Source organism: Petaurus breviceps, unplaced genomic scaffold, assembly GCF_028583685.1.
Source record: "Petaurus breviceps papuanus isolate PSGF00001 unplaced genomic scaffold, PetGlider_PUasm1.0 91133, whole genome shotgun sequence".
NCBI classification, from domain to species: Eukaryota; Metazoa; Chordata; class Mammalia; order Diprotodontia; family Petauridae; genus Petaurus; species Petaurus breviceps.
In genome coordinates this window covers 70,916,469-70,930,794 of record NW_027187419.1, presented here as the reverse complement: position 1 = coordinate 70,930,794, position 14,326 = coordinate 70,916,469, and the positions used below count along the sequence as shown (strand labels likewise).

Sequence of the window (14,326 nt, the reverse complement as noted above, 5' to 3'; positions counted from 1 at the left end):
GGTTTCTGGACAACTTTACCTCCACAAAACACATAAGCAGCAGCCTCCTACAGCCTGAGCCTCTCCCTGAGTATGATCCCACTATCTACCTGCTTCATGGGCATGGCCCTCTGGGTCTTCAAGTACTCCAGTGCAGGCTAGAAAGCTACCACCAGCAGTTCTAAGGCCATGCCATGAGGCACTACCCTGAAACACAATGGCATTGCCACAGGACCCAGGAGATGACACCACTGAGCAAATCTGGGCTGGTGCTGCCAAGTATGGAGAAAGCATTACTGCTAGGCTCTCTTCCCACCATCTTCAACTCCCTCCCATCCCCACTCCATGCCTGGTAGAAGCTGGGGCAGCCTCTGGAGACTTATAAGCACTCGTGCACCTTTCTCCTTTTCTAGAATGCTTCTCCTGTCCTGCCTGATGAGTCAACTCAAGCTTCCCTTCCCCATGAGAACCACCCAAGACACTGGAGAATCAATCATGACACAAAAAACAGCTTGAAGCATCTTGAACTTGACCTATTAAATGGAATTACTGATGCAAAAAATGCTAAAGGACTCTAGATTTCTGGGAAGCAGATTTCAAAAGGTTCAAAGAAAGGATAAGTAGGATCTTGTGTCAAAAATTCTACAATGGAGAAAAAAGGATTCTGGGAATATGGCAGAGAAGATAAGAAAATTCCAAGCTCTCAAGATTTTCCCCACAAAAAAAGATGAAATAGCACCTCATGGTGAACAGAGAACTGTCAAAATGAATAAGAATAGGGGTAGAACAGGGGTCCTTTTGGGATAATTGGAGAAGATCTGAAGAAAAATCCTCAGGTTTAGTCCCTGTGAAGAGTTAACTCTTCCAGGCTAGGATCTGCTTTAAAAAAATGCAGCAAGCCCCGGGGTTAGTTGGTTTGGGAGGCTGCCTCACTCCCAGTCACAGGAACTTTTACCCTGGGATGGTGAGGGGCATTGGATATCTCAGCCTGGGAAGACTGAGGGAACCTCTGTTGACGAGGAATGCCAGAACCAGCTGTGATGCCGAGAGCAGCTGAGGCGCAAGAAGGAAAGAGCACAAGCCTGGTGAGCAGAGATGAAATGGGGCAGAAAGACCCTGATTGTGAACAGTTATACAGGAGGTTGGAGGTGACTTTGGTTCCAGGCTAGAGGGGAGAACTGAAGATCTAGGACAAGAGGCACCATCTCCTGTACCCCAAGGCTGGAGATGATTACAAAAATTAAGCTATTACTATAAAAAATGAACATGGCAAAGGAGAAAGAATTCAATCATAGAAAACTATTATGGGAACAGAATAGACAGGGGTTCATCTTTGGAGGAGGATATTGAAGCAAAGAAATACCCTTCTACCCCAAAGAGAAATGTCAAATGGTCACTTGCCCAAAAACAATTCACAGAAGATCTTAAAAAAAAAAAAAAGAATTTAAAAATCAAATGACAGAGATGGAGGAAAAACTAAAGAAAAAAAAGAAAAATAAGAACAATCCAAGAAAAACAAGAAGATTATGAAAGGAAAATCAACTAATTAGAAAAGGAAATCCAGAATCTTAAGGAAGAAAATAACACCTTGAAAATTAGAATTGGGCAAGGCAAAGCCAGTGAAATTATAAGAGATCAAGAAATAATTAAATAAAATATGAATAATGGAAAAACAGAAGAGAAAGTGAAACATAAGAAAAATAACAGGTCTGGAGAATAGATGAAGAGAAAACAAAAATAATTGGACTAACTGAAAGCTATGATCAAAAAAAAAAGAATCTTGATACAATAATATAAGAAATATAAGAAAATTATCCTGAAGCATTACAAGGGGACTAAGTATAAACAGAAAACAAAATCCATCTATCACCACTTAAAAGAGATCCTATGAGGAAAACTCATAGGAATATTATAGTCAAATTCCAAAATCCCCAGCTCAAGGATAAAATATTAAAAGCAACAAAAATAAAACAATATAAATATGATGGTGCCACAATTAGAATCACACAACACCTAGCAGCTGACACATTAAACAACCACAGATCTTGGAACACTATATATCAAAGAACAAACGAACTGGGGTTCTGGCCAAAAATATCATAACCAACAAAGTTAAACATAATCCTGAATTTTAAAAAAAGGACATTTGATTATCTATCAGATTTTCAAGACTTTGTTAAAAAAAAAACCTTGAACTTGACAGAAGAAAAAGAGAAACATAAGGTACATACCAAAGACTGATTATAAGACATTCAATAAGAACAGATCGCTTACTTTTTATGTTTGTAAAACAGAAAACATATGTCTAAGATTATTATTAATAATTAGGTAGCTAATAAGAAAGACTGAAGTAAACCTAAGTTTGATACAAATTTAAAACGTAAAACCATTTGGGAAAAGATAAAAAGAGTAATTATTTTACACAAATGAGGTGCAATAGGAAGAATTAATACAGAGGAATTAGATGGGGGAGGAGGGATGGTAGTTCTGGTAACCTAATTTCATCGGGAATAGGTTTAAGAGGGAACAATACATATATATTTAGAAGAGTATAAAAGCCTTCTAAATTCAGAAGAAATAAAATGATAAGGGGATAGGGAGGGGGCTGAGAACAAGGGAGGGATCTTTAGAGAGGAGGGTAAGGGAATAGGTAAAAGGGGGGTATAGAACAGCATTCAGATCAATGAAAACAGGAAGACAAGGCAGGGTTAGGGAATAGGTTATAGGGGGTTACAGAAGGATGTTTCAAGTTATGGGACTGGGGGGCGGCTAAGTAGCGCAGTGAATAGAGCACTGGCCCTGGAGTCAGGAGGACCTGAGTTCTACAGCCTCAGACACTTAACACTTACTAGTCATGTGACCTTGGGCAAATCACTTAATCCCAATTGCCCTGCCCTCCCCCCTCCAAAAAGAAAAAAAAAAGATTTATGGGAATGGGAGGAAAGGGGAGGGATCCTTGGATGGTGGTAGGCAAGTAACAGGAGGGCAAGGTAGTAGGTAGAAGTAAAGTAAAGGAGGCAGGAGAGATAGGAAACAAAAGACATACACAAATATAAAAACAAAGATCAGGAGTAGAATTTGTTTGGGAAAGTATATGTCCATATATGTATGTATATATCTATAATTATAGAGAAATATATTCACCATTAATTGTAGCCTTCTGGAGGCAGGGGGAGGGGGAAGGGAGAGAACAAAGTAAAAAAGTACACAGCAGAAAACAAAAGAAAACTTACAAGGAAGCAAAGAAAAGATGGACAGCTATCAACACAACTAGTGTTATTTATCATGCAGGCTTCCTTGAAATGAAAATTTATTGTTACATATTTTGAATCCTCTCCTATGTTCTGTTAATCACATAACATGTTTTTTTTCTTTATATTTTGTATTTAAGTTCCACTATTTAAGTTTATGATATGTTTTTGTTTCTTTTCTCTATTCTGTATTTGTCTTTGGTGTGTGTCTTAAAAAAAAGAAAATGAAGGTAAACAACTTAAACAAGGAGAAAAAAAATGGGAGTTGTCTTAAGAGAGTGATGCAGGTAGATAGAACCTCACTAAGCAATTCAATTTTTTTTTTTACCTTTTTGGAGGGCAACTGGGGTTAAGTAACTTGCACAAGGTTACACGGCCAGTATTTTTGTGTGGGTGTTAAGTGTCTAGGCCAGAACCGAATTTGGGTCCTCCCGACTCTAGGGCCGGCGCTTTACTCACTGCACCACCTAGCCACCCAAGCAATTCAATTTTTTAAAAGATACAAACAAAAGAGCAATGTGAGGGCAAGTAACAAATGATAAATATGTATGGAATGATTCTGTTGTTTTTTTTTTTTTAAAGGAACCAGGAGTGTTTAATCTAAGAATTAGCAAGTGGTGGCAAGGGAAGTGAACATCAACAAAGGGGGTTAGGTTGTTTTTCCTTCTTTTTTTAAACTGCATTAGTGAAAAGAGAAGAATGAGAAAAGGAATAGAACTACTGTTTGAAGAAGATCACATGATGATAAGTGGCAACAGAAAGAAGGCACAGCTTTTTAATTATTTTACTTTTGTTTTCTCTGCCAACGCTAATAACTGAAAACATCAGAATAAAAATGGGTAACAGTAAGCTGATAACCAAGATAAGGAAGGAGATAGAAATAGAGTACCTAGCTGTCCTTGATGGACTCTAGTCAGTCATTTGATCCACATGATCCCCTCAGATACAGAAAGAACTGACAAATGTGACTGCTAAGTCACACTCACTTTTGTCTTGAAAGATCATGGAAAACAGGAGAAGTACCACGGAACTGGAGGTGGGCAAATGTACCAATTTTCAAAAAAAAAAAAAGACAAATATGAAGAGAGTCTGAAAACTACAGGCCAGCTGAGTTTGATTTTAATTCCTTGGAAAATTCTACAATGGATATTTCATGGAATAGTTGGCTAAATCTAGCAAGAGAAATGTTGATTACAAAGAACCATCATGGTTTCATCAAAGACAGGGCATGCCAAATTAACCTTGTTTCCTTTTCTGACAGGGTTATTACCCTGGCACATCAGATACAGTAGATTTTTGCAATGCATTACATAAAGAATTTCATATTATTCTTGTGGAGAAATACACCCTGGATGGTAATACAACAAAAGATGGATTCCAAACCAGCTGAAGATAACATTCAAAGAGTAGTCCCCCAAGCCCAGAGGAAAGGGCAAGCATGAACCCAGAACTGGGTTCTTTAACTTTTTCAAGTCATGACCCATTTGGTTGTCTGATGATGCCAATGGACACCTTCTCAGAATGTTTTTAAATATAAAATAAAATCCAGAGGTTGGCAAAAGAAACCAATTATTGTGAAATATAGTTATTGATGGTTTTTTAATTCACAAACCCCAGGTTAAAAACCCTAGTCAATGATTGCCCACTTCCCTAGGATGATGGCTCCAAGACAGACCTCAAGGCAGAACCACTCACCATTCTAATTTATCTATTAACCTCTACTACCTAAGGTTTAAATCTATCTAAGAGTAAATTACTCCCAGTAATCACTTCCACTGGTTCTGTAAGTCCCATCTTCCTCAGATGTATCCCTGAAAGGCCCTCGATGTCAATTTTGGGGAAGAAGTCAAGTGACCTGCCCACAATCACAACTAATAAGTATTTGAGGCAGAATTCAAATTCAGATCTTCCTGACACCAATTCTAGCACTTCTACCATTTATCACCTACCTGCCTCTTATGCAAAACCCATTTTCCTCACAAAACCATAGAAACTCTTTCTCCTTCTATACTTAATGTGTATCTACTTTCTCTTCTCTCACTTACCTCTCAACCTTTTGCGGTATGGTCTCCAACCTTGTCACTCATCAGAAAATGCTCACTCCAAAGTTACCAAATTTTTCGTAACTTCCAAATTTCATGATCTTTCACAATCCTCATAGTTCTTGCCTTCTTTGAAGCATTTAACACTGCTAATTTAATAACTAATAACAAACTAATTACCACACTCTAACCTGCTTCTCTTACTCACTTATATTTCTCCTTTGCTTCTCACAATCCATATTTTCCCCTAACTGGGTATGGGGAAGCAAGGTGGCACAAGGTGAATAGAATGCCAGACCTTGAGTCAGGAAGACCTGAATTCAAATTAGCTTCAAATACCTTAAACACTTTGGCCTTAAACACAAGGTGTGTTACCCTGGGCAAGTTACTTAGCCCTGTTTGCCTCAAGTTTCCTCATGAATAAAATGAGCTGGAGAAGGAAATGGTATACTATTCCAATATGCTTTATCAAGACAACCCCAAAAGAGGTAAAAGAGTCAGACATGACTTAAATGACTGAACAAAAATGACAGACATTTGGTGAAATTAATTTGAATAATAAAATCAAATTGCTTAGACAGATAAAATATTTTTTAGTATTTACTGTATAAGAGGCACTGTGCTAAGTGCCAAAGATTCAGATACAAACTTGTAGGCCTCTACAGCCTACAAGTCCTTGTCCTCAATGAGCTTACAGTTAATTGAGTCAGACATGACTGAAAAACAACTGAACAACTGGGTTTACTCCAAGACTGTCTTGGTCACTCTTTTCTTATTATATTCGTTCATTTAGGGATCTCATAAGAACCCACAGGTTTTATCATCTCTATTTATAATACTACAAGATCTATATATCCAGCCCCATTTTCCCCCTCAACTTCAGTCCAACATCACCACCCACTCTTCAATGTTTCAAACTGAATGGCCTGTAGGCTTTTCAAACTCAACACATCTAGAAAAGAATTCATTATTTGAAATGTCACAATGATAGTGTTTTTTTAATCCCACAAGAAACCTGTTCAATAGCAGAGAACCCTAAGAGAGATAAAGGAGACACTAAGTGCCAGGCAAGTCAAATTACCACCACCTCGATCCCTAACTTTACTAAATGATGATGAAGACAGTCCCAGGCTCTGACCCCAAAAGATTTGGGAATAGCAGTGACTCCCAAGAAACCAGACTTGATTTCACCCCAGTTTCCACAATCACCACTGAGGTGAAAATACATTTTGGGGAAGGGGGTCCACCCTCCTGATAACTGCCAGGAACAACTAGATCTGTCACAAATCCAGGGCAGATAGGAATGGACCTACACCTATGAGTGGCAGTCCAGAAAGAGTGGTAGTGGTGGGTCCTACCTATCCTGTGCATCCAATAAGGAACACATTTTAAGAAGAAAGCAGTGTTATGTAGCTCTGACCCCAAAAGTAAAGCAAGGTCTTATTTCCAGAATCTAACCTAATCTGAGGCTTGCAGAGGAATAAGTGTGGCAAGAATCCCAATCCAAAGGAAAGTTTACAGTGCTTTCTCTCTGAGCAAGGAGAGTGTGCTAGTTGACTGAAAGTAGCTGCATCCAGACCCAAACTCAGATCAGAAACTTGCAGAGCTGAGACCATGGTGGCAGAAATCAGACTTTACTCTGAACCAGACCAGTTTCGGAACACTGAAAGCTTGTGGGTTCCCAGACATAACTGCCCCTGAGGGCATGGAACAACACAATACTCAATAACTAAAGAAAGTAGCAGCATTAACAGCTCAGACATTCCCTCCAGAACTGTGCAGAGCCTAGTTCTAACATAAAGTCCAAAGTCAGAAAGCAGGCTAGAAAAATGAGCAAATGAAAAAAGAATCCTAAAAAAGCTATTGTGGTGACAAGAATGCTCAAGACACAAAACCAGAAGAGAATGACTCAAAAACATCTACAAAGAAAGCCTCAAAGAAAAACACAGCTAGAGCACAAATTCAACTTGAATTCCTAGAAGAAAACTCTTACTTCATCATGAGTTTTAGAAAGAACCAAAAAAATGATTTCATAAATGAAATGAGAACATTAGAGGAAAAAATGGAAAAAGAAATGAGGTATGAAATATTTGGAAAAGGAATTAACAGACTGGCACAAGGGGTATCCAAGTAACAAACTTGCACAAGAGGTACCTGAGTAACAAACTCTCTGAAAATTGGAAAGGACCAAATAGAAGTCAACAACTCCATAAGAAAATGAGAATTATTAAAATAAAGTCAAAAGACTGAAAAGCAAATAGAAGAAAATGTAAGACATCTCACAGGAAAAAAAAAACTAAATTGTAATATATTGAGAACAAATTTAAGAAATCATTGAAATACCTGAAAGCTGTGACCAAAAAAAAAAAAAAAAAGAATCTAGACACAATAATTCATGAGATCAAAACAGAAACAAGCCAATCAAAACTACAAATATAACTCAACAAATTTCTCTCTCTCTCTCTCTCTCTCTCTCTCTCTCTCTCTCTCTCTCTCTCTCTCTCTCTCTCACACACACACACACATACACACACACACATACTACTGTTTATTTACATATTTTAATGTAATAGTAATTTTTATCTGATGACAAAAAACTTTTTTTAATATAGTCAAGTTCCATCAGGAATTTTAATAACTTCTCATTTTGTATCACCACAATAAAACTAACTGAAAGAAGAGCATTTAGATTGTACTTTTCTGTCTTCGATGTTCCAGATGCTATAAGGGGGTTACTGATAAAATCAGAGATGGGTAAGAACTGTAAAAAATAAGAAGGCAGAAAGATAAAATAGTATCAAAATAGATCTAGAAAATAATCAAAATAAGGAGTGAGGTTATTAAAACTCCAGAAAAAGAACATGAGAGGGAAAGGGGGAGGGGGGCACAGAATAGGAAAAATTTCTGTCAATTTGTTGTCAAGTATTTATTAAACATGTCAATAATATTCTCTTAGACCTATTCCTATTTGTGTTAAAATTGCATCATGGTCTGGTTCCCCTAACCAAGCCCATTCCCATTTCTAGTCAGTAAAATAGATAAGTTTATAAGCAGCCAGTATAAAGAGGTAATGCGTAGGAAATAAAACTGCAGAGGGAAACCTAAAAGTCACATACAAACTGTCCCAAAGATCAAAGGAGCATAATTTACTAAGTGTATCATATATTAACCAAAATTTGTATCCTGGTAATATGGTATTGCTAAGTATTAATGTTAGGGTTCTGGTCTTGTGATACGTAAATTCCAAACAAATTCCACATCTCCACAGTTCCAGAACAGAAGAACATCAAAAAGGTATTAATAACCTTGAGATGACAATTTTAAAGGTTTACTGATAATTTTGAGATAATTTGTATATGTTAATGGTCTAATCCCAAGGTAGCACAGCTAAGAGTCTGTTCCCTCCAAAACCCTATAAAAATGAAACCTCAAACTCGTGCCCCTAAAGCACTTTTTTACCTCCATCAGGTCCTGCTGCCCGGTGCTCCCCACTCTAATCTACTGTTATATGAGTGATAATCTCTACCTCTTCCCCTCCCCATCCTTTCCCATGGTGCCTGCATTCTTTCACCACGCCATCCCATCCCCATGACATATGCTTCTGTACTTCTTGTCCATTTGTCTTCACCTTTATAAGCTTTGGGTCTTGGGTTTTTTTTTTTACCCCATACTCTGTGTATTTAATTAAATAGTTATGTCTTCCCTGTTTTCTGCTGCCAAACATGGTCTTTCCTGGTGAGTACACAAAGAACCACATGTGCCTGCCCTTACTTCATAATTTGACAAATTAATTATCAATTCACTATTCCTGTATATTACACAAAGAGCAAAACCTAAGCTTTTCTACTTTCTGATTCAACCCTGAGATTTGAATTAAATGTTGGCTAGAGAGTTATCAGTCCTCTACATTTCCTTCTGCTCCTCAGTCAATCAGTTATTTTTGTTTGTTTGTGTGACTCTACCTAAACTTTGGTGCTCTATTTTCTCTCCTGTGCTATAAAATGTCAAGCACCGGTACCATAACTGATATTTGTAACAACTGCAAAATTCCATGACAAAATAAATTATTTAATTTTAAAAATAAATTCATTAAAAAACTTACTGCAGCACTACAGCCAGGGAAATTGAAAAAAGTATCAGGACCATGTCTCTGTGGCATCTGATTAAGGACTGACAATAATTTAACCGCGTGTCTTGGCTGAGGAAACAATAAAATAGACAAACTGTCAGTGTACCCGGACAGTAATAATATCTTACATGCCATGTTAGCCAAAAGACCATTTTCCAACTAAACAGTAAATTAATTTTAAATCAGTTGCTAAAATTTCTTTTAGAGAAACATTCAATTAACATTAAAAATTTAAGTTTATAGCTCTCTAGAGACAATTTATTGAACCACAAGCACTAATGTACTGATACCTAAAACTTCTCTATCTCATTACAGCTTACCCAGATTCCACTTTCTCCTCGAAGCATGCTGAATAACAGCTTCAACTCCTTGACAGTAATGCTGTAACTTGCAAGAACCCCCAACATGTCAACCAGGAGATCTTCAAAGGAAAATAAAGTTATTCTGAACTTTAGTTGCAACCCAGAATTAGTCAAAGCAATATTTTTATGAAAGAAAAAATGTTTATTAAAAAGTTTCATTAATAAATCAGAACATGAATATCTATAAATATCCACTGTGACAACAGTCATTTATTGAACAACACCCTAATAAATAGCAGAAGCACAGGTAATATGGACTTCAAGTAATGATTTATTATGAATAATATTTTTTCATTACAAATAATATCTAAAATGCTTCTGGAAGACTAATTGTCTTCTAGAAGTTAAAGTTGTCCTTTCTGAGCATATACCAACAATTATGAAGAGAAATGGGTTAGAAATACTATTGATAACAAAATTTTAGCATTTAACCTAAACTAAGAATTAACTATGCCACATGCGCAACTTCCTTTCTAAAGTAATGATAGGCTCTGAACATTATATTTTTGTGCAACAGGATTTCTTCACTTCCAAAAGCCACGAAAATACATTACTAATTATATCCATGAAGTTCCTTTAAAATATATAGCATATATCATAAGTTTACCAAATAATGAAAAAAATTACACATTTAACACAAACACTATTAAGAAATTTTTCAGGGTGCCTAAGTGGCGCAGCAAGTAAAGTGCTGGCCCCAGAGTCAGGAGAACCCGAGTTCAGTTCCGGCCTCAGACACTTAACACCCACGCAAAAAAACTAGCCATGTAACCTTGGGCAAGTTACTTAACCCCAATTGCCCTCCAAAAGGCAAAAAAAAAAAAAAAAATTTCAAATGTCCCTTGAAATACTTAAGCATCCACTTATTTGTATTAACTTTTTTATTAGGCTTTGTTATATTTGTACATAAACAAACTTTGAAAAGTTTCTGGTAATGCTCAATTAAACAATAAATATTTTCTAAAAACTTTTCCAGCAATCATATCTCTTCATATATAATTTGGGGGCATGTTAATACTATTTTTACAATGTATATAAATGGTTCAAGGCTCTGAATTGTTTCATATTTAACCATCCTCATATCAGCAAATAATTGACCCTTAAATGAACATATAACAAAGCACATATTATTGGAGAATGGAAAATGAATAAGGACATTTTAATGGCACAATGAATGAGTTTCTATAAGGTGTAATCTTTCACAATGCCAAGTGAAAAAATCAGAACTAGCAGTTGAGTGTTCATCCTCTGAAACAATACAATCTGGAGTCTTTTGTTGAAGTACCTTAAAGATTATGGCTGATAGTAATCAATGTAATCAATGTAAGGTAGTAATCAATGTAATCAATGCATCTGGAATAATGAGACAGGTTAGTATTGAAGTCATCTTCCTAAAGCCATATAATTTGATAAGAACTACAAAAATGTTGTAAGTGTACAGGGTAGTAAAGGAGTAGTTACTGAAAAATTTCATTTCATTTTAAAACAGGAATCAATTTACACAAAATAAAAATGGAATTTGTAAAAAAAAAAATTTTCCCCAAATTCAGCTATCGATATTTTTAAACAAACTAAACTCTCTCTTCTCCTAAGTATGTCATATGCCAAGTGAGTTACTATTGCAATTACATATTTCAGTTAAAATATATTTGTTAGCAAATATATTTTAAAAGAATATTGCATATGGTAGAGGAGTCAGAAGGTCTAGGTTTGAGTTCAAACTCTCAACACTTAATATGTGTGTGACCCTAGACAAATCTTTTAACCTCTTAGAGTCTCAATTTTGTTATATCACAGGGTTGCCATAAGTAAAGCACTTAGTAAGTCATAAAGCATTATATAAATTCTCATTACTATTTCCTTCCCATTTCAGTCTCTATGAAAAAGTTAAAGACATATTACAAAACAAAACAAGAAGAGTTTTGGGGCGGGGAGGGAAATGAGGAAGGTAAGTAAATCAACAAACTTTATGATATAGTATTAAACCATATCAATATACAAACTTTATACTGTTATCAATTTAACCTCAAAAAGGAAAAGTCTCTTAAAGACTAATTAAGTGAGGGATAGCTAGGTGGCACAGTGAATAGAGCACCAGCCCTGGAATCAGGGGGACCTGAGTTCAAATGTGGCCTCAGACACTTAACATAAAACTAGCTGTATGACCTTGGGCAAGTCACTTAACCCCAATTGCCCTGTCTTCCCCCCTCCAAAAAGGAAAAAAAAAAGGCAAATTAAGCAACAGTGACCTAAAAAGCATACTATTCTATCTCAATGCTCACTCTGTACTCTGAAAAGAGAAAATATATTTCAAAACTAAACTTTTGTTTGCAAAGATTAAATGATATCATGTAAAACCTGAAAAAAACCCAATTTACTTATAAGAACTCTTTTTTCATAACTGATAGAATATCCTGAGAACAAGTGAAATGTCAAATAATTGTTTTTATCTGGTATTTAATTGGTATCAGTCACTCCTTTAGCTTCATCAATCACTGAAGGGTATAAAAAAGGAGATATTTTTAATCATCCTAAAAACAAAGATGTATATTTGCTTGAAAGAAACTATGGAAGTCAGTTAGCTATTAATAAGATAAAAAACTTTGAGTAAAATGAACTTTTTAATTAAAACAACCCAGCAGCTTCTTATTTTTCCTATCAAATATTATATTTTCCCAAATGTATAATCTCCTCATGAAATAGATTAAATTCACAAGAGAAAATGGATTTATACAACCTAGATCAAATGTATAAAATATCATTTATACCCAGTTTCCAAAAAGGATTTGCAGATATTTAAAAATTGAAAATACTTTGACAAAATAAAACTAGAATAGCAAAATACCATGTGTTCTTAACCAAGTAGCATCAACAATTCACTTATCTCCACTAAATTATTGAAAATCTAATGAAGAAAATGCTTTTGATTTCATGATTTCCTTTTAAAAATAAAATATAAATATTGTTCCATATGTTTCAGATAAATCTGCATAATTTCAAGTAGCAAACATAATGTGTTTCAATCTTTATGAACACTAAAATCACACATTTCTCATATAACTCATACCTGCAATCATGTCATCTACAGTACTCATTTTCAGCAATACTTGCTCAATTAAGCCAACTTCTGTGCTGGTCTGCAAATTACGGACACTTTTTCGTAGAATGGCAGTAAACATGCTCCAAATTTCTGCTTGGCATGTTACATCACAATGCTCCAAAAGCTCTGACATGCATGTTATACTCTCAGCATCCTGGATTATAAAGTTCATCTCCAAATCGAATTCCCCACCAACAAGCTGAAACAAAAAATAAAAACTATTACTCATATAAAATCTGATATTACTTTTAAAAATATCATAGGTCATAGAAATGGACTGAGAACTGGGAGGAATCTCAGAGGTCATCTAGTAAAACCTCTTCATTTTACAGATACAAAATTGTGGCAGAATCACAATTTGAACATCAGTTTTTCAAATCCTGAACCCATTCTACTGCACCACACTCACACCCTATTTAAGAAAATATTAAAAATGCAGTTTGTTCATTAGTTCATATACCAATAGAAAGTGTCTATCATGTTTGCTGAAGGGGATATAAACTTTAGATATATTTCTAATCCCTAAGAGAAGGGACACATATTAGTCTAATATAAATTTAAACATCAAAATGGAATGACTTCCCTGCATCCCCAAAAGGCTATATGATATTATATTTAAAAATTCCTGTATGTCTTACAGTCTGAAGGAAGTTTTAGTTTAATATCACAATCATAATAAGACTATTAAAATTTAATAGAAAACAAATTATAAAAACTATCACTGGATAATGTAATATGTCCAGAAATATGACTATTCTGTAGTTTCTCTCTTCTACTTTTTCTACTGTATTAAAATCAAACAAAATTTGTACCTATGTCATAGCCATAGGTACAAATGAATTGAGACTGAAACAGAAAACATGAACGGAACAGAACAGAACAGAAAAGGGAATAAAGCACTCTTTCAATAACTTGAGTCTACTTTATTTGCTTTTTTTTTTTGGAGGGCAATTTAGGTTAAGTGACTTGCCCAAAGTCACATGGCTTGTAATTATGTTAAGTGTCTGAGGTCAGATTTGAACTCAAGTCCTCCTGAATCCAGAGCCGGTGCTCTATTCACTGCACCACCTAGCTGCCCCTCTTGAGTCTACTTAAAAAAAAAAAAAACTTTTTAAACCTATGATTTATTATATGTCATATTTCACTACTTTATCTAATCTAGAAACTCCATAAAATAACCTGCCAGGAATCATTAATGGGGTTTTGTTCAAACTACAATTGCATAATAGCAGCTTTTCTTTAATGCTTTTTAATGAGTCCAATATTTCATATAACTAACACCTATTTTCATTTAAAAAAAGCCTACTAAAAAGTATTCCAATGTTTTATAAATATTATTTCAAGGTCTTCAGCATTTAGCTTTTTCTCTCTTCATCATTTAAAAAAAAATTTTTGACCAAATCTTCCTACTTACATTATGTTTTCTTTCTGCAAATTTCCACTCCCCAAACATTCCCTTTTAT

The 14,326-nt window shown here is 35.3% G+C and overlaps 1 protein-coding gene across 3 annotated transcripts in view; it reads right to left on the bottom strand.

The window, feature by feature from the left end:
* The window catches only part of NBEA (neurobeachin), an 809,664-nt gene that overhangs the window by 684,030 nt on the left and 111,308 nt on the right, over positions 1–14,326 (bottom strand). For all 3 annotated transcript variants that reach the window (XM_069079971.1, XM_069079972.1, XM_069079973.1), the window contains exons 2-4: positions 12,831–13,062; positions 9,722–9,822; positions 9,375–9,470 (exon numbers count right to left, since the gene is read on the bottom strand). In XM_069079971.1, coding sequence (XP_068936072.1) covers positions 9,375–9,470; positions 9,722–9,822; positions 12,831–13,062 — 429 coding nt within the window. The remainder of the gene's footprint in view (positions 1–9,374; positions 9,471–9,721; positions 9,823–12,830; positions 13,063–14,326) is intronic.